At 35.4% G+C, this 23,101-nt stretch overlaps 1 protein-coding gene across 1 annotated transcript in view; it reads right to left on the bottom strand.

The window, feature by feature from the left end:
* Positions 1-7,281: 7,281 nt before the first annotated feature.
* LOC141644183 (uncharacterized) overlaps positions 7,282-23,101 on the bottom strand; it is a 114,489-nt gene continuing 98,669 nt past the window's right edge. Inside the window, exons 13-29 of the mRNA XM_074453652.1 lie at positions 18,415-18,447; positions 18,182-18,253; positions 17,651-17,683; positions 17,471-17,542; positions 16,441-16,473; positions 16,260-16,331; positions 14,788-14,820; positions 14,607-14,678; positions 13,600-13,632; positions 13,419-13,490; positions 12,380-12,412; positions 12,200-12,271; positions 11,167-11,199; positions 10,986-11,057; positions 8,788-8,820; positions 8,630-8,701; positions 7,282-7,604 (exon numbers count right to left, since the gene is read on the bottom strand). Of these exons, the coding sequence (XP_074309753.1) occupies positions 7,536-7,604; positions 8,630-8,701; positions 8,788-8,820; positions 10,986-11,057; positions 11,167-11,199; positions 12,200-12,271; positions 12,380-12,412; positions 13,419-13,490; positions 13,600-13,632; positions 14,607-14,678; positions 14,788-14,820; positions 16,260-16,331; positions 16,441-16,473; positions 17,471-17,542; positions 17,651-17,683; positions 18,182-18,253; positions 18,415-18,447 (909 nt within the window). The 3' untranslated portion in view covers positions 7,282-7,535. The remainder of the gene's footprint in view (positions 7,605-8,629; positions 8,702-8,787; positions 8,821-10,985; positions 11,058-11,166; positions 11,200-12,199; positions 12,272-12,379; positions 12,413-13,418; positions 13,491-13,599; positions 13,633-14,606; positions 14,679-14,787; positions 14,821-16,259; positions 16,332-16,440; positions 16,474-17,470; positions 17,543-17,650; positions 17,684-18,181; positions 18,254-18,414; positions 18,448-23,101) is intronic.

Below are 23,101 nucleotides of genomic sequence, written 5' to 3'. Positions count from 1 at the left end.
TTCTTTACTTTTTAGTTAATATATTATTGTTTACCCTTTATCATTATCATGCATAGAAATTTCGACTGAAAAAAAAATCATGCATGTAAATCTATGCTTTATTTTAATTTTAGTTTTGATATAGTATATACTCCGTAGTTACATTATACTAACTAACCAACATGTAATTTGTGTTGCTACTCATATATTGGTTTTTTTATATTGTTACACAGGAACCTAACTTCATTGTAATTCTTTTGGAATTTGTTATCATGAAGAACCCTACATCCCTTTCTCCTTGATCAAGTAAGTGATCATAGTTATCGTTTCACTTTCTATTTTATTTTGAGGCAAACATTCTTTTAGTTTTTATTAATGGTTCAACGTCATTTGGTATCTAATTATGCTATTTATGTATCCATAGAAAGACGATTCAACAATAACGGTCATCAAGAAGAATGCTCTTGAGCCTTTATAAACCATGGAGACAAGGTAATCAATTATAAGTATATGCCGATAAAAATATTAATATAGGGTTTTTCTATCATGTATCCAATTGGCACATGTTAAGGAGCCATTTAATGAAATAATTACACCAATATCTCATGAGAATTTAAATTATAAAGCCATAATTACCAAATTAGTAATTATTTCCTTAAATGACTCTTTAACATGTATCCATTGGACATAGGATAGAAAAACCCAACATATAAAGCTCATAGGTAAGTGAAATAAGATGATATGATATTGGTAACGCTTTGAGAAAATAACAATCACATTGGTATTGTATCCATACCACACCGAAACTCATATTGTCTATTGTGTGAGACACACTGACACTCCTAGAAATATGTTTTTATTATTTTTTTCCATTTAGTTTCCTAAAAGGAATCGGTAAGCAAATTATCAAACTACCCATAAATGACCTTCCCGATAAAGAAAGGTAAATATATGAATGGAGCCCTAAAAGAAATCAGTAAATAAATGATTGTTACATAAAGAGAAAATTGTTGATTACAACCTTTTAAAAATCCCTTTTTGAAAATTACAGCCTTATAATTTTTCTTTTTGAAAATTAGTTTTTATAAGGCTGTAATCAACAATTTTCTCTTACATAAAATAAAATGTATGTGTAACCAAAACTCAACCATAGAAGTTGTATAGAGAAAAAGCTAGGACTCCCACATTATTATGTGTGTTTGAGTTTAACTAGAATTTAAATACTTCTCACTCAAAAACAAAAATTTAAATATTTCAATTTCAAATAAATTGTAAATATGTGGGTATAATTACAGTGGTGTAGGCAGATTACTTTTGTCATTTGCTTTTCGCGTTCGATCGTCATGACACGAGCATTCATCCGCATAACGTTGGGATTGTCTAATGCTCTATTGCTATCAAAGATACATGTAAAGTTATTAGACCTATCTAATTATTGCATTTCTCACTTTTAAAATATTTTAGATTTTAATCATTTTTACAAACTTTTCATTAACCAGTCTCAAGGCATGAAATATTCGGCCCACGCTCCTAATGTTTTTTGAGCAACCAAACAATGATACTCCGTATTTGTTTACTGATCAGGTAAATAATTGATAGATTATAATCACATTAAAAATTCTTGGAATTTCATACCCAAATTTTTGACTCCATTCTAACTAATATCACACTATTATTATTCCCAATTTCCGGGTCGAACCAAATAAATACAAATAAGGGTGTGATTCTAACTCCATACCTACATGCATTACACTTCATTTAAATCCATTTCGATTATTTTAACAAAATGACCCTAAAGTCGAGAGTTATTCTACGAAAAAAGATTTATATGTTCCAGATGAAAAAACTTCCATTTATTTACCGCTCACTTAAAAATAAAACACTATTTAGTTACCGTGCAACAACAACAACAACAACAATAGTCGTGGCAAAATACTAATACTTCACAATAATTTTGATAAAATAGTAATAAATCGTGGCAAAATTATATTAAATCGTGGTAAATGGGAATGTGTTATGCAATAAACACAACATAAACATAATGTTGGTGATGAAGTGGTCGAATGAGATAGGCTAATGTTAGAAGAAGACGGCAGGATTGTCTTTAAAAGAATGAATGGGAATTTTTAGGGTTTGGTCAAATGAATAAATAAATGACTGACAATTAAAGGAATAAATGAAAACATAAATTACTAGAAATAGAGTTAAAATTATTGGAAGTAAGAAATATTTACGTAGCAACTATGTAGAGAAACATAATTATGCATTTAATTACAAAACATAAAAGAAAAGTTCAAAAATTAAATTATCACCGTAGAATTAAGAAGCTAGTTGAATTAAATTACCACCGTAGAATTAATTAGCACCCCTTTTAAATTGAAAACCCAATTGAATCCACGGCTCCGCCATCGCACCCATCTAAAAAATCTAAACAATAATCGTACGCCGGTCCTGGATGAATAAGCTGATCAAGGCACATACCACATAATCGGCCAAATTGAGTCTCTGCACAAAATCAGACTTAGTTACTACCCATACATTTTGACAGATTACAAGCATGTAATGTACATGTTCAATTTGCATAAAAAAAGTAGAAAAGTTCTTCCAACACTTGCCTGGTTTTATTTTCTTCATGATACAGCAACCGCGAACTTCCAAGAGGGGCTTTTTGTCCATAGTCCAATTTGCATAAAAGAGTTCTTCCGGGAGGGATAGCTCTGCAAAGCACATCATCGGACTACTTATTTCGCTAGACTTTACTGTGAAGTTAACATGAATAGCGGAACCATCACCATCCATAGCAGCAACCACTTCCAAAAGCTCCCAATTGCATATCTGAAATGCAACAAAAAATTGTAAATTGTCCCATAGATTAAAAAAAATCTACATTTCTGGCTGCCATGTTCATGTTACAAAATACAAAGGTAGCTGATGTACATAATTAGAGTCGTGACTATGCCTCCACAAGTAAACAACACAATAGAAAGATGCTAAAAAAAGGGATACGGAAGTACTCACCGATTTTAAACTCGCATCCAATAGTGTAGCATGCGATACATTAGCACCGCTTTTATCCGTCATCGCATCCATCTAAAAAATCCAAGCATTAATTAAAGGATAAATGAAAATATAAATTAGAGAAATGTAATTGTGAATTTAATTATAAAACTAGAAAGAAAAGGTTCAAAAATTCTTATCACCCTAGAGTTAAGCAGCTGGATGGCTTTTTTCGCGCAAACAGTATAGAATTCCTTATTCCTTTCGAGCATTTTTCGGAAAGAAATCACATTGATCGTACTATAAGATCTATATTTGCAAAACAGAGATTCCTTAAACAGATCACCTTTCTGAACGCAATAGCCACTTAACGGGCCTGGATGAATAAGGGTCTCCGAATCACAAATATCGCAACCAAATCCCATTGGATTTTGGGAATCAACGTGGAGTAACATTGAGCAAACAAACACCTTAATATCATCATTTTCACTAGGAGAGAAAGAGGTAGTTTGAATTTCAGCATAGAAGAGGCTGGAAAGTCCAGAAATACGCGATTGCGCGACAAAGTTAAAGTGTAATATAGGGTCGTTAATAAAATATACCCCGTAATCAGTCGGTTTGTCCACGACAAGTTCAAAATCAGTCTGTTCCTTAGAATTGAAATATTCCAAGGCTTTGAGTGCAAATGAACTACTCAATAGATCTTCAGATTCTAAATACTCACATTTTTCTTCACTGTGATGACGACGACAACCCACAACGAAATCTTTGGGAAACTCAAAGCCTATCACAACAACAAATTGACAAAATAAAATTAAGCTAAATAATCAAGTATCTCTACATAGAAACTCAGAGTTTGATAGGCTATCACACACCTATGTAGAAATAATATTTATACCCTAGGTAAGAAATTAATGTAGTACTTAGGGGTCGAACCCAAAGGAGACGGGAGTTTATAATTTAGTTGTTATGGATTGAAATTTACCTTGGTAGATTAACGTTTGCTTTGGTTGATTGGTTTGATGTAATAAAACAATAATAAATAAAATGTCTAGAGAGGTCGGGTCACACATGTCAATTACGTAAATATATGATTATGTTAAACTTGTTAATAATAATATTGTCAACTGTTTAGGCTAAAAGACACCCACCTTACGATATTAGTGTCAACCATAGACCGGGTCCTAGAGAAACTCTCGTTTATGACTAGGTCGTCCTACTACACATGCTTAGTCTAATTCAATCCATGCCTCTCGACTTTTAGAACGAATGAACAAACTTAATCGATGAATATGGCCTTAAACAAAGATTAAACATTATGGTGCAAACATGTGATAGAAACAATTAGACAAAATTATATCATCCTAGTTTATCATGTTACAAATACTTTTTATGCATGACTCCTTTCATTCCCTAGACAAAGTAAACTACTCTAACATAATGTAAATGCAAACTAAACTAATGACAAATAAAATGATAAACATAATGGAAATATAAATAGAAATTACCTTGAAATATGGAAATGGAAATGGAGATGGAAGAACAATAATTGTAATATAAATAACTTGTAAATGTGAATTGTTTTATAACTTGAAATGTAAATGGGAAATGTAAATAACATAAAGTAAATCTAAACTAAACTAAACTAAGAGCTAATCTAAACTAACTACTAAATTTAGAGAGAATTATATGTAAAATGTGTATGTGTATGGTGTGTAAAAGTGTGTGATTAACACCCCTTATATAGGAAATAAGAGAGTGAAATTTGTAGAGAAATCCAAAATGACATCCTAAGCACACTCTTAATTTTCTCTTCAATTCTTGGTTTAATGCTCAAGGTATCCAAAGTTGGTGCTTTAATGCCTTGTTTATGAGTGCGATTAAGAGCATTAAGGAGAGCATCTTAAGTATTTTGGCATCCTAAACTCTTCTTTAGCATCCAAATTTTCCACCACATTTTGAACTTGAATTCTTGGGCTTTGACTTGCACAATGACTTTGCTTGCATTTTCATTTTGATCCAACACTTTCTTCATGCAAAATCCATGCACTTCCAACACTTAGTCCAATATTGCTCTCATACTTAGCCTTGCTTCTAGTGTTAGTACATTTTATAGTACTTTAGCTCATTTAGCTCATTTTCCTACAAAACACACTTGAACACACAATTGCACTAGAAACACAATATTAGCTCTAGAAACACTTTGATAAGTGCTAAATGATATGTAAAATCAAACTAATATAAGGGGTTAAAATGTATAAAATATGCACTTATCAGAGTTGCAATAATAATAATCAAAAGAATACATACGTGCCGTTTCAGAATCAGAAATTACATCTCTCGATTGAAGATCGCCGGCCATAAAGTTGATGCTTAGGCGATAATTTTTCGAGCGATGATTTAGGGTTTTTGGTAGGAGAGGGATTGATGATTTCAATCAATGGTAATCCTCGATTTATTTCATACAACTCAATCGGTTTATATAGTACTCCTACAATGTTAATTAGGTTTTTTGGTAACCATAATACAAGTATGAATCTGCGCATGTGTGAAATTTTAAGTTCAACTCTGCCTAATTTTTCAAAAATATTTGACTGGATCGGGTTTGGGTACGTATGGATCGGGTTTGAATTTAGTTCGGATTTCTCAATAGTAAATTTGGATATGAGTTTTTAAATAGTGGATCGGGTATGGGTTAATAAGAGTCGGATTTGGATCGACTTTTTTTTTTTCCTTTTGATCAATTCGGTTTTGGTTCGGTTTGGGGCACATGTCATCCCTAATCCTGACTAAGGATTCTAGAATTGACCCAATTAAAATAGCCCAACTCGAATATTTATTGTTGCACACCGTTTATTATTCCTAAACAACTTAATAATAACTGACCCAAAAATTAGGGTTGAGCAAAATTATACGATAACGTTTTATTATACGTATCCGATATGCTATACGGATTTAATTATACGGATTTCCGATACAGTTCTTTAAAAACCGTATCGGATAAGGATCGGCAAAATATGAAGCCGGATATACGGTATCCGATACGGTTGCCTCTTTTCTAGAATAAAATATTAAAATATATACATAAATCACAAAATATCCAATATGTAGGTGATTAAACTTTAATAGTATTAATATTAAACTTTATAAGTTATTTACTCTTATAACTTTTTTAACACATTTAAAGTTACTAAAAAACCACTACGGTTTCCGTGTATACGAAAAAACGGATATACGGTTTCCGTATATACGAAAAAACCGTATCGGATATGGATACTAAAAAATGAGATTTTAAAAACCGGATATTCAATACGGTTTCCAAAACCGTATCGTATATCCGGTTTTGCTCATCCCGGCCGAAAATGAAAACCGTATCGGATATCCGTTCTTGCTCACCCCTACCGAAAATGACCTGGATCCAGAATAACACCCATCTTACCAGTATTCTTTTTACCTAATAAAAGATTATCCGACTAGAACTGAACCAACTGATATCTTACTCGATTTACTCGTTTGAATTAAAGAGTAAACTTTTCGCTAATTTGTGAGCGTTGGCAGAAAAAGCAACAGATCAAAGTTTATGTTTTCGATGATGGGTATTTGTGAGTGTACTTTGCCTATATTCACAAGCTTGTGACCTAATCCCGTCACAAGCTTGTGACCTCTCACAAAAAGGAAAAGGAGATAAGGTGTGACACCCCCATGTGCTTTCTACTCACCTCTTAATGGGCAGCTTGTGAGAGAAAACGGTATCCGTCACAAGCTTATGACGGATATCGTCCGTCTTCAATGAGATTTTGTGCTCCAACTTTGTCATCACAGTGATCCGTGCTAGTGTCCCCAAAATTGCATGAAGAGCTGGAAAAGATAATCATTATTACCATAAACCCACAAATTCTTATTTCAGACCGCAAGATCTGTTTGAAATAATAAGACGGACTGTTTCCTCTCACAAAATACGGGAGTGAGTGGGAAAACACATGGGGGTGTCCCACCACCCATGTGATTTCCACTTGTGAGAGGTGTTATTGTTTCAGACGAATCTTGTGGTATGAAATAAACCAATTCACAGATTTATCGATGAAGTTGGTTGTACGGGTATATCTAAGTCGACTAGCTAATGGAAGAGTCACAAATACCACAGCTGACAAACTAGTCAAGGAGAATCGGAGAGGCGAAAGAGTTGTGTCAATCACCTATCACTAATTCGTTGTAACTTGAAGAGCCACCCATAAATCAATCGAGGTTATATCTCAGTATCCAAAATTGGTTTCAGACTCGGAATGCTGAGTTGGTTTGGAGGCATTTTGAGTATTACCATTTTGTAAACCTTGACATTAACAATTTACCATGAAATCAAACTATGGACCCAGATTGCCGAAGTGAATTCTGGCAAGTTTAACTGTTACTACATACTAGTTACATACTTCCATGTAAGTGGGTGCATCTAATATAAATTACATGATTTCTACGAATCACAATCGAGTATAATATAAAGTTAGCTAATTTCCACAAGCATGTGAAATTCCCTTCAGGCCTCTAGAACTTCAATAAAGCTGCTACTCCTTGAAACCAAACAACTGATCGGAGAATGAATCACCGTGAGACTTGCCAGTAACTATGTATTCCTATTTCTGAAAGATGTTAAGCGAATGTATAAGCAAGATCAACACATATTCCTTCTTGAAAAAAAATGATACTTTGACAACCGGAAATAATATAATCGTCAACTACGTAAAAGATAAAGGCTGCATATCTTTGTTGTATTGATGAAACGTAGCACAACAGTTGTGTTTGTATATACACACATGCAAGAGGATACGAATACATTCTGGAATGGAATGAAAATGAGAAATTATCTTCTCCATTTTAATTCCAATATAAAACAAAGTAAAGTGAACCACACAAAATTACGTTGCCCTCTTTACACTTGATATGTCAAGTAGATATGCAAAGTCTATCGAATTTAATGATTTGAGGATGCAGAATTTTTGGATAAACAAGGTTAAAGAGTATAAATTTGCTTCACTTGAGATGAGCATATCCGTTTTAAGATTGAAGAGTCAAATTTTGGCCTCTCAATATAAAGCATCAGAGAATTGTTATTAGTCAATTAAATGCTTACTTTTTAATAAATAGGCTCAGGTTAAAAGGTGTACCAGTGTAACAGTGATGTTTTCAAACAAACAGAGGTACCATGTAAAATTCGGAAAAAAAAAAAACATTAAGGGTGCCATGTAGAAGAACTCATTATTTAACTATCGTTAGTGTTCGCCTTAACACTCGACAACTTACTAATAACATTTCTAGTCTTAGAAATAAGTAAAAGATATATCAGCTACTCAGCTATTATTGACTCCGGTCTATTCTGAAAAGGTCCCCAATTTAACAAAATTATTTTTCATTAATGGGCATTTAGTGTGACTATATATTCAGTTTATGAGTTTCAAACCCTATTTCTTTTAGCAGGTTAGTCCCTAGGCATTCTGTTTTTGTCTAATCTATTCTATATGACTCATTTGAAGTTTCAAACGGATATGCTCATCTTAAACAACAAATAGCCTTTGGCCTCTCAGTGTAAAAATCAAAGAATTGTTCCCACGCTTGGTAAATCAGATATTGTTTCAGAAAGGTCGTAAGAAAGCAACTCTACCTGTTTTTCCTCAGGCCCACAAATCAGTCCCTCAAGATACCGAAGCCTCTGGGAGGAAGGTTTCTTTGCTTCCTGCAGACCAAACATTACTCATAATATTCACGACATTACATAACTACATAAACGGATTATGTTTAAAAGCAATGGATGAGCCCAACCTCAAAGGATTCAAAGTCAGTCATTTCATCCTCCTGTTAGAATAGGGCCAAAAAAAATGATTAATACAGCAAATAAATGTGGATTCAAAAGCAGGAGAAACAGCATAGAACGAAAAATATCAAAAACTGGGTGGATGTGTGTCACGTATTATAAAAAGCATTTATAGTCCTAGGTTCCTAACACATGACTCAAGCGAGCACGTACGGGCCATAATTAGTTGTATATAATAACTGGCACAAAGCTAGTTGTACATAATATGCTACAAGCGGTTGTTGTATCGTATTTAATAGCACCACCAATTAAAGAATACTCGTCAACCCTAAAGTATTTTAGAGTTTATTTACCTCGTATGCTCGGTTTATTTTTTTTCAAATTCACCTTGGTACCCCACATTTTTTACAAACATCAACAGTGCCCCTCACTTGATGAAAACTTCTGGAAATACTCCGCTAAGCGGAGGATGCTGTTTGGTAATACATGAGTTGGATAGGAACCTCAATAAAATGTTTTCTTTTGAATAATAGGCTCAGGTGTACCAGTGATGTTTTCAAAAACGAGGGAACCATCAATTTTTTTTGAAAAGACACTTGGGTACTATTTAGAAGAACACAATATTTTAACTATCATTAGTGTTCGCCTTAACCCTCTCCACAACTTACGAATAACATTTCTAGTCTTAGAAATAAGTAAACGATATATCTGCTACTCAACTATTATTGCCACCAGTCTATTCTGAAAAGGTCCCCAATTTTGGATATTATTTTTCATTAATGGGCATTTAGTGTGAACATTCAGTTATAACCCTATTTCTTTTCGCAGGTTAGTCCCAAGACCCTAGGCTTTCTGTTTTTGTCTCATCTATCCTATATGAGTCATTTTAAGTTTCAAACGGACATGCTCATCTTAAACAACAATCCATGGGCTTTGGCCTCTCAGTGTAAACATCAAAGAATTGTTCCCACGTCTGGTAAATCAGATATTGTTTCAGAAAGGTCATAAGAAAGCAACTCTACCTGTATTTCCTCAAGCCCACAAATCAGTCCCTCAAGATACAGAAGCCTCTGCGAGGAAAGGTTCCTTTGCTTCCTGCAGACCAAGATGCACCAAGGGGAAACGAATAAACATTACTCATAAATCATAATATCCATGACGTTACATAACTACATAAACGGATTATGTTCAAAAGTAATGGATGAGCCAACCTCAAAGGATTCAAACTCGGTCATATCATCCTCCTGTTAGAACATGGCCAACAAAATGATTAGGACAGCCAATAAATGTGGATTCAAAAGCTAGAAGAACAGCATTGAACAAAAAATATCAAAAACTGGGTGGATGCGTTTAATGTATTATAAACAGCATTTATAGTCTAAAGTTCCTAACACATGACACAAGCGAGCAAGTACAGGTCATAACTAGTTCTATATAGTAACTGGCACACGGCTAGTTGTACAAAAATGTGCAACCAACGGTTGTTGTATCGTATTTAATAGCAACATTAATTAAAGGATACTCGGCAAACTAGATATATTTGAAGAGTTAATGTACTCGTATGCTCTTTTTTTTTTTCAAATTCGCCTTGATACCCCTCATTTTTTACAAAAACCAACAGTGCCCCTAACTTGATGAAAACTTCTGGAAATACTGTAAATGTTATAGTCGGGGAATTAAAACTCGGCAAAGCGGAGGATGAGGTTTGGTAAAACATGAGTTGGATACGAACCTCTATAAAATGTTTTCCTTTGAATAATAGGCTCAGGTGTGCCAGTGATGTTTTCAAAAACAACGAGGGAAACACCAAAAAATTCGAAAAAACAGAAGGTTACCATGTAGAAGAACTCAATATTTTAACAATCTAGTCTAATAGTCTTAGAAACAAGTAAAAGATATTCTAGTACTCAACTATTATTGACTCCGTTCTATTCTGAAACGGTCCTCAATTTTGCAAAATTATTTTTCATTAATGGGCATTAGTGTGAATATTAAGTTATAACCCTATTTCTTTTCCCATGTTAGTCCCTAGGCTATTTGTTTTTTCTCGCCTATCCTATATTCACTCATTTTAAGTTTCAAACGGATATGCTCATCTTAACAACAATCTATGGGCTTTGGCCTCCCAGTGTAAACATCAAAGAATTGTTCCCACGTCTGGTAAATCAGATATTGTTTTAGAAAGGTTATAAGAAAGCAACTCTACCTGATTTTCCTCAAGCCCACAAATCAGTCCCTCAAGATACTTAAGCCTTTGCGAGGAAGGTTTCTTTGCTGCCTGCAGACCAAGATGCACCAAAGGGAAACGAATAAACATTACACATAATATTCACGAGGTTACATAGCTACATAAACGGATTATGTTTAAAAGCAATGGATGAGCCAACCTCAAAGGATCCAAACTCAGTCATTTCATCCTCCTGTTACAATAGGGCAAAAAAATGATTAGGACTGCCAATAAATGTGGATTTAAAAGCTAGAGAAACAGCATAGAACGAAAAATATCAAAAACTGGGTGGATGCCTGTCATGTATTCTAAAAAGCATTTGTCCTAAGTTCCTAACACATGACACAAGCGAGCACGTACGGGCCATGATTAGTTGTATATAGTAACTGGCACAAAGCTAGATATTCATAATATGCTAACAGCGGTTGTTGTATCGTATTTAATAGCACCACCAATTAAAGGATACTCGGCAAACCAAAAATATTTTAGAGTTTATCTATGTCGCATGCTCCGTTTATTTTTTTCAAGTTCACCATGGTACCCCTCATTTTTTACAAACATCAACAGTGCCCCTAACTTGATGAAAGCTTCTGGAAATACTGTAAATGTGAAAGTCGAGGAATGAAAACTCGGCTAAGCGGAGGATTAGGTTTGGTAATACATGAGTCGGATAGGAACCTCTATAAAATGTTTTCTTTTGAATAATAGGCTCAAGTGTAGCAGTGATGTTTTTAAAAACAATGAGGGAACCAAGAATAATTTTGAAATAATAAAAAGGGTGACATGTAGAAGAACTCAATGTTTTAACTATCATTAGTGTTCGGCTTAACCCTCTAACCAACATACTAATAACATTTCTAGTCCTAGAAATAAGTAAAAGCTATATCTGCTACTCAACTATTATGGACTCCGGTGTATTCTGAAAAGGTCCCCAATTTTGCAAAAATATTTTTCATTAATGAGCATTTAGTGTGAATATTCAGTTATAACCCAAGTTCTTTTTCCATATTAGTCCCTAGGCATTCTGTTTTTGTCGGTCTATCCTATATGACTCATGCTAAGTTTCAAACTGATATGCTCACCTTAAACAACAATCTATGGGCTTTGGCCTCTCAGTGTAAACATCAAAAAATTGTTACCACGTTTGGTAAATTAGATATTGTTTCAGAAAGGTCATAAGAAAGCAACTCTACCTGTTTTTCCTCAAGCCCACAAATTAGACCCTCAAGATACCGAAGCCTCTGCGAGGAAGGTTCCTTTGCTTCCTGCAGACCAAGATGCACCAATGGGAAACGAATAAACATTACTCATATATTCAGGACGTTACATAACTAATTAAACGGATTATGTTTAAAAGCAATAGATGAGCCAACCTCAAAGGATTCAAACTCAGTCATTTCATCCTCCTGTTAGAACATGGCCAAAAAAATGATTAGGTCACCCAATAAATATGGATTCAAAAGCTAGAGGAGCAGCATAGAACAAAAAATATCAGAAACTGGGTGGATGCGTGTCATGTATTTTAAAAAGCATTTATTGTCTTAAGTTCCTAACACAGGACACATGCGAGCAAGTACGGGCCATAATTAGTTGTACTTCGTATATAGTAACTGGCACACGGCGAGTTGTACAAAACATGCTACCAGCGGTTGTTGTATCATATTTAATAGCACCAGCAATTAATGGAAACTCGGCAAACCAAAAATATTTTAAGTGTTTATCTACATCGTATGCTCGTTTTTTTTTTCAAATTTGCCGTGGTACCCCAAATTTTTTACAAAAATCAACAGTGCCCCGAACTAAAAGGAAACTTCTGGAAATACTGCAAATGTTATAGTCGGGGAATGAAAACTCGGCTAAGCGGAGGATGAGGTTTGGCAAAACATGAGTTGGATAGGAACCTCTAAAAAATGTTTTCCTTTGAATAATAGGCTTAGGTGTACCAGTGATGTTTTCAAAAACGAGGGAACCACCAAAATTTTAAAAAAAAACACATGGGCACCATGTAGAAGAACTAAATATTTTAACTATCATTAGTGTTCGCCGTAACCCTCTCCACAACTTACTAATAACATTTCTAGTCTTAGAAATAAGTAAAAGATATATCTGCTACTCAACTATTATTGACACCGGTCTACTCTGAAAAGGTCCCCAATTTTGGAAAATTATTTTTCATTAATGGGGATTTAGAGTGAATATTATGTTATAACCCTATTTCTTTTCGCAGGTTAGTCCCAAGACCCTAGGCTTTCTGTTTTTGTCCTATATGACTCATTTTAAGTTTCAAACGGATATGCTCATCTAAAACAACAATCTATGGGCTTTGGCCTCTCCGTGTAAACATCAAAGAATTGTTCCAACGTTTGATAAATCAGATATTATTTCAGAAAGGTCATAAGATAGCAACTCTACCTGTTTTTCCTCAGGCCCACAAATCAGTCCCTCAAGATACTGAAGCCTCTGCGGGGAAGGTTTCTTTGCTTCCTGCAGACCAAGATGCATCAAAGGGAAACGAATAAACATTACTCATAATATTCACGACATTATATAACTAGATAAACGGAGTATGTTTAAAAGCAATGGATGAGCCAACCTCAAAGGATTCAATCTCGGTCATTTTATCCTCCTGTTAGAATAGGGCAAAAAAAAATGATTAGGACTGCCAATAAATGTGGATTCAAAAGCTAGAGAAACAGCACAGAACGAAAAATATCAAAAACTGGGTGGATGCAAGACATGTATTATAAAAAGCATTTATAGTCCTAAGTTCCTAACACATAACACAAGCGAGCACGTACGGGCCATAATTAGTTGTATATAGTAACTGGCACAAAGCTAGTTGTACATAATATGCAACCAGCGGTTGTTGTATCGCATTTAATAGCACCACCAATTAAAGAATACTCGTCAAACCAAAAATATTTCAAGAGTTTATCTACGTCGTATGCTCGATTTATTTTTTACAAACATCAACAGTGCCCCTAACTTGACGAAAACTTCTGGAAATACTGTAAATGTTAAAGTCGGGGAATGAAAACTCGGCTAAGCGGAAGATGAGGTTTTGGTAAAACATGAGTTAGATAGGAACCTCTATAAAATGTTTTCTTTTAAATAATAGGCTAGGGTGTAGCAGTGATGTTTTCAAAAATAACGAGGGAACCACCAAAAATTCTGAAAAAATACAAGGGTACCATGTAGAAGAACTCCATAATTTAACTATCATTAGTATTCGCCTTAACCCTCTCCACAACTTACTAATAACATTTCTAGTCTTAGAAATAAGTAAAAGATATTCTATTACTCAACTATTATTGACTCCGTTCTATTCTGAAACGATCCTCAATTTTGCAAAATTATTTTTCATTAATGGCCATTTAGTGTGAATATTCAGTTATAACCCTATTTCATTTCGCATGTTAGTCCCTAGGCTTTCTGTTTTGTCTCGTCCATCCTATATGACTCATGTTAAGTTTCAAACGGATATGCTCACCTTAAACAACAATCTCTGGGTTTGGCCTCTCAGTGTAAACATCAAAGAATTGTTCCCACGTCTAGTAAATCAGCTATTGTTTCAGAAAGGTCATAAGAAAGAAACTCTACCTGTTTTTCCTCAAGCCCACAAATCAGTCCCTCGAGATACTTAAGCCTTTGCGAGGAAGGTTTCTTTGCTTCCTGCAGACCAAGATGCACCAAAGGGAAACGAATAAACATTACACATAATATTCACAGCGTTACATAGCTACATAAACGGATTATGTTTAAAAGCAATGGATGAGCCAACCTCAAAGGATTCAAACTCAGTCATTTCATCCTCCTGTTACAATAGGGCAAAAAAAATGATTAGGACTGCCAATAAATGTGGATTTAAAAGCTAGAGAAACAGCATAGAACGAAAAATATCAAAAACTGGGTGGATGCGTGTCATGTATTCTAAAAAGCATTTATTGTCCTAAGTTCCTAACACATGACACAAGCGAGCACGTACGGGCCATAATTAGTTGTATATAGTAACTGGCATAAAGCTAGTTATTCATAATATGCTAACAGCGGTTGTTGTATCGTATTTAAGAGCACCACTAATTTGAGGATACTCGGCAAACCAAAAATATTATAGTTTATCTGTATCGTATGCTCGGTTTATTTTTTTCAAATTCACTTTGGTACCCCTCATTTGTTACAAACATCAACAGTGGCCCTAAATTCATGAAAACTTCTGGAAATACTGTAAATGTTATAGTCCGGGAATGAAAACTCGGCAAAGCGCAAGATGAGGTTTGGTAAAACATGAGTTGGATAGGAACCACTATAAAATGTTTTGTTTTGAATAATAGGCTTAGGTGTACCAGTGATGTTTTCATAAACAACGGAAACACCAAAATTTTTGAAAAAACAGAAAGGTAACATGTCGAAGAACTCAATATTTTAACAATCTAGTCTTAGAAACAAGTAAAAGATATTCTAGTACTCAACTATTATTGACTCCGTTCTATTCTGAAACGGTCCTTAATTTTGCAAAATTATTTTTCATTAATAGGCATTAGTGTGAATATTAGGAGTTGTTTGGTTGCCTCTTAAAAATATGGGAACTTGAAAATCCCATGAATTGGGATTTTAGTCACTTGTTTGGTTGCCTTTTTTTAACTAAAATGGAGGAATTGGAACTTCGTACATGAACTTAACTCCCACATGATGTAGGAATTGGCTTACCTAGCCCCCTTGGTCATTCTCAATGCCTACATGCTTTATATTTGACAATTACTATTCTACCCTTGTTCAAACCATTTATTTATTTTTTATATTTGAGAGTAATTAATGTTATGAAGGATAAAACGGTATTTATTATCAAAAATCATGGGAATTAAGGTGCTCCAGGCTCCAGCCAAACAACATATAGGAACTTAATTCATGAGAAATGTGAATTACTTAATGGCAACCAAACAAGTTTAGGTTATTTCCCATGAATTGCATATAGGAACTCAATTCATGTGAATTGTAACTTACTACATGAATTAAATTCCTACATGAACCAAAGGACTCCTTAAGTTATAACCCTATTTCTTTTCGCATGTTAGTCCCTAGGCTATTTGTTTTTTCTCGCCTATCCTATATCACTCATTTTAAGTTTCAAACCGATATGCTCATCTTAAACAACAATCTATGGGCTTTGGCCTCTCAGTGTAAACATGAAAGAATTGTTCCCACGTCTGGTAAATCAGATATTGTTTCAGAAAGGTTATAAGAAAGCAACTCTACCTGATTTTCCTCAAGCCCACAAATCAGTCCCTCAAGATACTTAAGCCTTTGCGAGGAAGGTTTCTTTGCTTCCTGTAGACCAAGATGCACCAAAGGGAAACGAATAAACATTACACATAATATTCACGGCGTTACATAGCTACATAAAAGGATTATGTTTAAAAGCAATGGATGAGCCAACCTCAAAGGATTCAAATTCAGTCATTTCATCCTCCTGTTACAATAGGGCAAAAAAAATGATTAGGACTGCCAATAAATGTGGATTTAAAAGCTAGAGAAACAGCATAGAACGAAAATTATCAAAAACTGGGTGGATGCCTGTCATGTATTCTAAAAAGCATTTGTCCTAAGTTCCTAACACGACACAAGCGAGCACGTACGGGCCATGATTAGTTGTATATAGTAACTGGCACAAAGCTAGTTATTCATAATATGCTAACAGCGGTTGTTGTATCGTATTTAATAGCACCACCAATTAAAGGATATGCGGCAAACCAAAAATATTTAGAGTTTATCTATGTCGTATGCTCGGTTTATTTTTTTCAAGTTCACCTTGGTACCCCTCATTTTTTACAAACATCAACAGTGCCCCTAACTTGATGAAAGCTTCTGGAAATACTGTAAATGTGAAAGTCGAGGAATGAAAACTCGGCTAAGCGGAGGATTAGGTTTGGTAATACATGAGTCGGATAGGAACCTCTATAAAATGTTTTCTTTTGAATAATAGGCTCAAGTGTAGCAGTGATGTTTTTAAAAACAGTGAGGGAACCAAGAATAATTTTGAAATAATACAAGGGTGCCATGTAAAAGAACTCAATATTTTAACTATCATTAGTGTTCGCCTTAACCCTCTAACCAACATACTAATAACATTTCTAGTCCTAGAAATAAGTAAAAGATATATCTGCTACTCAACTATTATTGACTCCGGTGTATTCTGAAAAGGTCCCCAATTTTGCAAAAATATTTTTCATTAATGAGCATTTAGTGTGAATATTCAGTTATAACCCTAGTTCTTTTCGCATATTAGTCCCTAGGCATTCTGTTTTTGTCAGTCTATCCTATATGACTCATGCTAAGTTTCAAACTGATATGCTCACCTTAAACAACAATCTATGGGCTTTGGCCTCTCAGTGTAAACATCAAAAAATTGTTACCACTTTTGGTAAATTAGATATTGTTTCAGAAAGGTCATAAGAAAGCAACTCTACCTGTTTTTCCTCAAGCCCACAAATTAGACCCTCAAGATACCGAAGCCTCTGCGAGGAAGGTTCCTTTGCTTCCTGCAGACCAAGATGCACCAATGGGAAACGAATAAACATTACTCATATATTCAGGACGTTACATAACTAAATAAACAGATTATGTTTAAAAGCAATAGATGAGCCAACCTCAAAGGATTCAAACTCGGTCATTTCATCCTCCTGTTAGAACATGGCCAAAAAAATGATTAGGTCACCCAATAAATATGGATTCAAAAGCTAGAGGAGCAGCATAGAACAAAAAATATCAAAAACTGGGTGGATGCGTGTCATGTATTCTAAAAAGCATTTATTGTCTTAAGTTCCTAACACAGGACACATGCGAGCAAGTACGGGCCATAATTAGTTGTACTTCATATATAGTAACTGGCACACGGCGAGTTGTACAAAACATGCTACCAGCGGTTGTTGTATCATATTTAATAGCACCAGCAATTAATGGAAACTCGGCAAACCAAAAGTATTTTAAGAGTTGTTAGTCCCTATGCATTCTGTTTTTGTCAGTCTATCCTATATGACTCATGCTAAATTTCAAACTGATATGCTCACCTTAAACAACAATCTATGGGCTTTGGCCTCTCAGTGTAAACATCAAAAAATTGTTACCACGTTTGGTAAATTAGATATTGTTTCAGAAAGATTATAAGAAAGCAACTCTACCTGTTTTTCCTCAAGCCCACAAATTAGTCCCTCAAGATACCGAAGCCTCTGCGAGGAAGGTTCCTTTGCTTCCTGCAAACCAAGATGCACCAATGGGAAACGAATAAACATTACTCATAATATTCACGACGTGACATAACTACATAAACGGATAATCTTTAAAAGCAATGGATTAATGATTTAGCATCAGAGAATATACAAAAATTATGTTTAAAAGCAACGGATGAGCCAACCTCAAAAGATTCAAACTCAGTCATTTCATCCTCCTGTTAGATTAGGGCCAAAAAAAATGATTAGGCCGGCCAATAAATGTGGATTTGAAGGATAGAGGAACAGCATAGAACAAAAGATATTAGAAACTTGGTGGATGCAAGTCGTATTATAAACTCCATTTATAGTCCTAAATCATGACATGAGCGAGCAAGTACGAGCCATAATTTGTGGTCGATTTATATAGTAACTGAAACAAAACTAGTTGTACATAATGTGCTACCAGTAGTTATTGAGTTGTATCCAATAGCACCCCTAGATAAAGGATACTCGGCAAACCAAAAATATTTTAGGGTTTTCTACGTGGTATGCTCTGTTTTTTTTTTCAAATTCATAGTGGTACCCTTCATTTTTTTGTAAACATCAATGGTTCAGTCATTACACCCATTCCCTGCAACCTTAGGCCTCTGCGGGAGCTTTAGCAATTAGGTTTGCCATTTGCTTTTACTTGTGTCAGTTTTCCAAACCAACCAGTGAAATAAAGAGCTGGAAGCAAATTAAAATTATGAATTAAGGAAACGGTGCAAAATGAACTGAAAACAAATTAGAAAAATAAGTCGTATATTAAAAATACGGAGCAATAATGAATTAAGGAAACGGAGCAATTGGTGATTTGGTGGTCATTGTCAAAGTTTCCCAAACGGAACAAACATCATCTCGGGAAGGATAAATTGCCCAAGGGTGATTAACAAATTTAGCATCGGAGAATATACAACAGTTATGTTCAAAAGCAAGTTAAGCAGCGAATGGGCCGACCTCAATAGCTTCATTGACACAAACCCTTTTACGCCTACGTTCTGTGAAACTGGCTAATTCAGCTGCCATTTTACGCTTATGTTCAGCGATAGAAAGTCCCTGAAATTTAGCATAAAAAAACTGAGCATTGTTGTCGCAATAATCGTATCATTTAATAAGTTACATAATTACAAATCATACTGGTGAAGCGCGTACATAGTCGGAGTATTTACAAACATCATTTCAAGTTGAACACATTGCCAAAGGGTGATTAGCGATTTAGCATTAGAAAGTATACAACAACTACGTTTAAAAGCAATGGATGGGCCAACCTCAGGAGCTTCATTGACACACTGCAAATTATCTGTCAAATTGCCTACTGCACCTGCCATGTTACGCTTGGTGCCCTAAAATTTAGCATAAAAAAGTCTTGAGCATTGCTGTTATGAAACTCCAAGAAAATAAACTTAGATTACTAAACTACAAAACTTTTACACCACTGTCAAAAGACTTTGGCCTTTGACAAGATAATGGGGTAAGATGTTACTTTCCACCACATATACTCATATCCGAAATGAGTATCCGAAATGAGTATCCGAAAGCAGCCAGTGTTGCAACCGGAAGTATGATTTAAATGAACGTGTAGCAAACAATTGAGGCCGAGGGAGTATATTAGACTATTAGAAGCATGACAAAAACTACTTCGACGAGTAGGCATTATTTCGCATTGACCGTGATGATGTAGCATTATTTTGCATTGGCTGTAAGATGTATATAGTTTTCACATAGTCTTGTTAGTCGGCCTCGCAAGAATAATATAGAAGGGAATAGAGATCCTACTGATAATGAGTATCTGATTGTTTTTATGGGATGTTTACATGTTAGTAGAATCAGTTTCGCAAATTAGTGTAAAACCATCTTAAAACAGATCAATTTGAAAAAATTAAATCAATAGTTGGAGTTTCGGTTATCATCTCAGAACAAAGGCAACGTCTCTTTCCACAAAAGAAATAAAATTAAAAGCATCTTAGATTCTTAGAGGCCGTTTGGTTTGGGGGTTTCAGGAAAGGGTAAGGGAATCAAAGTTAATGATTCCCTTTGTTTTTGTTTGACACAATCAAACGGAATGGAATACCCTCCCTTACCTCCATACTCCTCTAATGCCTTACCCCTCACCCCCACAAGGGAATGGGTTCCCTTTCCCCATTACCCCAACTCCACACACTGCCAACACAAACTTCCACCTCGCCACCACCAAGATCAGTAGGCCACCACCACCATGGCCGAGCCATGTCATCGGCGTCGGCCGATCTCTTCCTACCGGACCCACCTTCTTGGCTGCGACTCATCCTCTTCCCGCCGGACCTCTCTTCCCACCATTCGAAAACCCATCACCACCATTATAACAACCACCCCAAGACCCGTAGAAACCTCCCCAACCACCTGAAATCCCTTTCCAACCATCTGGTGTTTACGAGGGTGGGGGAAGGGATTTCGGGTGGTTGGGGAGGTTTTTATGGGTCTTGGGGTGGTTGTTATAATGGTGGTGATGGGTTTTCGAATGGTGGGAAGAGAAGTCCGGCATGGTGTCGTCAATGGTGTGTCGTAAACGGAGGCATGTCGTCGGCGCCGGCGGCTCTTAATGGTGCCAGGTGGTATTGATAGTAGATGGTTGCTGGTGGTGATTGAATAGATGGATGGTGGTTATTATTAGCCTATTCTCTTTCTTATTCTAACCAAACAAGGAGGAAAATTATGGGTAATCCCATTCATTTCCCCTTCTTTCCCTTTCCTAATTCCATTCCCTTTCCATTTGACGAGCCAAACGCCCCCTTAAAGTGTTTGGAAACAAGTAACCATTACAGAAATAGAAATTAGAATAATGGGCAAAATAGAAAAAATAGTCAAGATGCACCTCATTCAGCTTTGATACATCTCGCAGCTCATCTATCTTTCCATCAAGATTCTGAAACCTCTGCAACAAATGATTCCTTGCTTTCTGCAGACCAAAATGAACCAAAGGGAAACGAATAAACATTACTCATATCATTCAAGACATTACATAATAACGTATATCATTCAAGACATTTATGTTCAATAGCAATGAATGGGCCAACCTCAAGAGCTTCATTGAGACTCTGCAGAATTTCTGTCAAACTGGCTACTGGAGCTGCCATGTTACGCTTAAGATCAAAGATAGAAAGGCCCTGAAATTTAGCATAAAAAAAACTCAGAGCATTATTGTCGTGAAATCATAACATTCAATACGTTACATAATTACATAAATCACATTGGTGATTTGGTTGGGCATAGTCAAAGTATTTAAAAACATCATCATCTCAAGTTGGATACATTGCCAACACGGTGATTAAAAATTTAGCATTAGAGATAGCAATGGATGGGCCAACCTCAAGAGCTTCATTTTCAGTCTGGAAATTTCCTATCAAACTAGTTAATGCAGCTGCCATGTTACACTTATGATCAGATATAGGAAGGCCCTGAAATTTAGCATTCAAAACTCAGAGCAATGTTGTTGCAAAACCCGTATCATTCAATATTGTTACATAATTACTTAGATAGTTAGATCACATTGGTGTAGCGCGTAGTCGCGTACATAGTCAAAATATTTACAAACATCATCTGAAGTAGGACAAATTGCCAAAGGGTGATTGGAGATTTAGCATTAGAGGATATACAACAACTATGTTCAGAAGAAATGGATTCGCCAACCTCAAGAACTTCACCGACTGTAGAACGGGCTGATGCAGCTGCCATGTTCCGCTTATGATCGGAGATAGAATGGCCCTGAAATTTAGCATAAAAAAAACTCTGAACAATGTTGTCACAAAACTCATATCATACAATATGTTACATAATAACATAAATCACATTGGCGTAGCAGGTACATAATCATAGTATTACAAACATCATCTTAAGTTGGACATTACCAAAGGGTGATTAGGGATTTAGCATTAGAGAACACACAACTGCGTTTAAAAGTAATGGATGTGCCAACCTCAAGAGCTTCATTGACACTCGGCAAACTGTCTACTGCAGCTGCCATGATACGCCCATTCATTGCTTTTAAACGTAGCACGTGAAACATGAAAGTATTGCTTTCAAAACACCCATGTTGAAAATTGCATTAAGATACAACTGCATTACAATACACAAAACTCAGTTAATTATGTTTAAAAGCACTGGATAGGCCAACCTTCAGAGTTTCATTGACACACTGCAAATTTTCGTTAGAAAGCAACTGATTCTCAAATCATTGTTAGCCAGATGAAACAAAGTCAAAAAAAACACCATTGTTATAAATTAAAACCCTAAATCATTTTTCCCACAACAAGAGGGGTAATTGGAAGCCATGATATTCTCAAGTCATTGATAGCCAGGTGAAGAATAGCATCTACACTCTTAAGGTATAATGCAACCAGATGTGAAAGAAGCATAATACATAACAAAAATAAAAGACTGTCATTCTGTTGGCAAAATGAGTCACCTGGAGACGAAGATTTTCTGAATCTGGGAGCAGACCACAAGACCTCGCAGCATTTCTGTAATCCTGAGAGATGTTAAACAACGTATAAGCAAAATCCGCACGTATTCCTTCTAGTCAACCAGAAATAAAATAATCGTAGACTACACTTGTGAAACCATCCGTCATGTGGCCATAACTCAGAACGAGCAATCAGACAACACGATATCCAATCATCTCATGTTATACCAAAGGGTGATTAGCGAATATACAACAATTGTGTTTAAAAGCAAGTGATGGGACAACCTCAAGAGCTTCATCAACGCTCTGCAACTTTTCTTTCAAGCTGGATACTGAAGCTGCCATGTTACGCTTAAGTTCAGAGACAGAAAAAGCCCTGAAATTTTGCACAGAAAAAGTTTGGAACATTGTTG

The sequence above is a fragment of the Silene latifolia genome, chromosome 2 (assembly GCF_048544455.1).
Source record: "Silene latifolia isolate original U9 population chromosome 2, ASM4854445v1, whole genome shotgun sequence".
NCBI classification, from domain to species: domain Eukaryota; kingdom Viridiplantae; phylum Streptophyta; class Magnoliopsida; order Caryophyllales; family Caryophyllaceae; genus Silene; species Silene latifolia.
This window is presented reverse-complemented; position numbering and strand designations above follow the sequence as displayed.